This window comes from Vigna angularis, chromosome 11 (genome assembly GCF_016808095.1).
Source record: "Vigna angularis cultivar LongXiaoDou No.4 chromosome 11, ASM1680809v1, whole genome shotgun sequence".
In the NCBI taxonomy this organism is placed as follows: domain Eukaryota; kingdom Viridiplantae; phylum Streptophyta; class Magnoliopsida; order Fabales; family Fabaceae; genus Vigna; species Vigna angularis.
In genome coordinates this window covers 20,570,462-20,573,570 of record NC_068980.1, presented here as the reverse complement: position 1 = coordinate 20,573,570, position 3,109 = coordinate 20,570,462, and the positions used below count along the sequence as shown (strand labels likewise).

Here is a 3,109-nt window from a genome sequence, read left to right as displayed (position 1 = left end):
AAAATTGTCATCCCTAGTCACTATGATTATATTGCTAACAAACGAAGTTTCAACCTTCTCTTTAATGAATTTAATTAAACTCCTTTTGAGAAAATTGCATGTGCTGAATGCTTAAATCGCCGTGACAGCCATAGAAGATGGAACACTGAACACGGTGGTGACAGTAAATGAAGATTCACAAAATATATAATATTATAATAAACACTAAATTAAATTTTAAAAAAGATAAAGAAATGTTACTGTTTGACCAAGCAATAATATACATACTTATAGAATAAGATGTACTTGTCTACAGTGACGCGAAATAAGCACTTTCAATGCTTTCCATAGCAAACTCCCAAATCCCAATTCAGGATTCTGAAATTTAGACCACACGATCGGTCAGCACATAATTTTAGGAATAAAAGTTATAAAACTCATGAGAAACTACTCAATAATTATATCTGTTATATTCTATATTAATTTTATAATAAATCTAAACAATAAATAAATAAATAAATCAAAAGGGCCCACGACAATGTCAACTCTTCCTTTGTCTACCCAGCTCCTTCCGCGTAGAAACAATCTGTTGTGCCCATCACCACTAACCTCCACACGGCGTTTCTCTTATTTTTATCATTTCTTCGCTTTCTTCTTCGTCACTGTTTCATAGAACTCAAACAGAATCTATAGCCATGAATTCCTGTTTTATCCTTCGACGCTAACCACTCCTTCACTCGCTTCTACGATAAATTGAAGAAATATTCAAAGCATATTTTCATTTTTTTTCTCCTAATTATTATTTTCTTCAAGAAAGTGTATAATCTGTTTCCATGGAGCCTGTCACGGGAAAGCCGGCTTTACTCTTGACACAGTTACTCATCATCGGCCTTCTCATCGTCATCGTAAGGTTTGCTTACGTCATCACCCTCGCCGGAGAGTCCTGCACCCTCGGCGACTTCTGCTTCTTCTCCTCGGAGGTTCGCTCCGCCTCCGTCGGCGAGGCGGCACCCGAGCGCTACGCCAGCAAGGATTGGATCAACAGCGTTCGGTTTTACTCGTCTGTGTTCCAGGACCTCATCGCTGGTGGCTTCCTCTCACGGGCAGCGAAGTCGCTATGCCTGGAGACGCCGACCGGGCGCGACGTCCTTGCGCTGCGCGAGATCGGCGTGACAGACGCCACCGGTATTTCGAAGAGAGCATTGCCGTCGCTGGTAAAGGCCGGTGATGCTCGCCAGATTCCGTTCGCGAACGGCACGTTCGACTTCGTGTTCGCTGGTGACGGTGCGCTAGAGAGATCGCCGCGGCCGGCGGAGTTCGTGACGGAAATTGCTCGGACGCTCAAACCCGAAGGGTTTGCCGTGTTCCATGTAAAGGCCAATGATACTTATAGTTTTAATTCATTCGTTGATTTGTTCAATTTTTGTTGCAATGTGGTGAAAATAAAGGACGTCATAGGGTTTGATTCATCGATGTCTTGCGTAAGAGAACTCGTTGTGAAGAAAGAACGTTATGTAATTGGTTCCGATTCCAATTCCAACTCCAATGGAAAATGCTCTGTTCCCGAGTACAAGAAAACATTGGTTAGAAACGCTGAGGCTTTAATAGAAGAGGAGCCACTGAAGCCATGGATCACTCTGAAGAGAAACGTGAAGAACATAAGGTACCTTTCTTCAATGGTCAATATAAGCTTTAAGGATAGGTATGTTTACGTTGATGTTGGAGCTAGAAGCTATGGTTCTAGTATTGGGAGTTGGTTTAGGAAACAGTACCCAAAACAGAACAAGACCTTTCATGTGTATGCCATTGAGGCTGACAAAACGTTTCATCAGGAGTATGGTTTGAAAAAAGGGGTTACTCTGTTGCCTTATGCTGCATGGGTTAGGAATGAAAGTTTGGCATTTGAGATTAACCATGGTCCTAGGGAGAAGGTTCAGGGTAAGGGCAGGGGCATGGGGAGGATTCAACCATTGGAGTCTTCAAGTGATTTTCATGGTGGTGAGGTTGAGAGAATTGCTGGGTTTGATTTTGCTGAATGGTTAAAGAACTCGTTTTCGAAGAACGATTTTGTTGTGATGAAGATGGATGTGGAGGGTACGGAGTTTGATTTGATTCCCAGGTTGTTTGAAACTGGGGCCATATGTTTGGTGGATGAGATTTTTCTTGAGTGTCATTACAATAGGTGGCAGAGGTGTTGCCCAGGACAGAGGAGTCCCAAGTATCAGAAAACTTATGATCAGTGCTTGCAGCTCTTCACTTCTCTTAGACAGAGTGGAGTTCTTGTTCATCAATGGTTTTAATTTAACTAGTAAAATAGCCTGATGGGTCAAACCCTATATATACGTTCTGTACCATTATTGTTTTACTGTTACCTTCTGCATGTTTCTTCCACATAGTTTTATATTTTGTTTCCCAGCCAATAGAAAGAGATAGACAAAGACAGTACTTTATTTTTTCAATTCCATTATATGTAATAGTTGCAACTGAAAATGAAAACCATCCCATTACAACACTTGTATTTGCTACATATGTCTCGTCTGTTATCTGTGTACATGTAGCACATAATACTTTTTAAATTTATCCCAAAAGAATTTGATGATTCTTTTTTCCATATTATTATTGAACAATTGTTTCATGGGGTAATAAAATTGTTGGAGATATTTTACATGAATAGCTACTATTGAACTATTAAATTACATACATATAAACAAATGTCTCAATTATGTAAAATTTCATATAGGTGATTTGTGAAATATTTAGGAAAAATGGTGATTTCATTCCATGAATCAATTGGTATATAAAAGGTTCAAATCATGGAATGAAAGGCTTGCAAGGTCGAAGAACAGTGACACAGATTTAGGTGGACAGTTTAAGTTCAAGTGCATGATTAGAATTATAGTTACAAAAATTCAGCAAAGCTATTGCACTCAGTAAGAAATATAGTCCATACAAGAGTTTAAACCACATAAATATCTACAAGATAAATATGATATAATGAGGATAATCAAATCCAAAAAACAATCACAAAACTCAAAAACATAAATTCATTCTCCACAACCTTTGGATGAAAACTAATTTAATGAGCAAATAAATACATTGATTTAAATTAATTCATTTATTAAGAGCAAAA

General features: G+C 38.6%; 1 protein-coding gene across 1 annotated transcript; it reads left to right on the top strand.

Moving 5' to 3' along the window:
* The first annotated feature begins 544 nt into the window (after positions 1-544).
* On the top strand, positions 545-2,489 carry LOC108333200 (uncharacterized). The gene has a single exon (XM_017568574.2). It carries the CDS (start codon positions 813-815, stop codon positions 2,277-2,279), a length of 1,467 nt encoding a protein of 488 aa, XP_017424063.1. The 5' UTR covers positions 545-812; the 3' UTR covers positions 2,280-2,489.
* Positions 2,490-3,109: the final 620 nt, after the last annotated feature.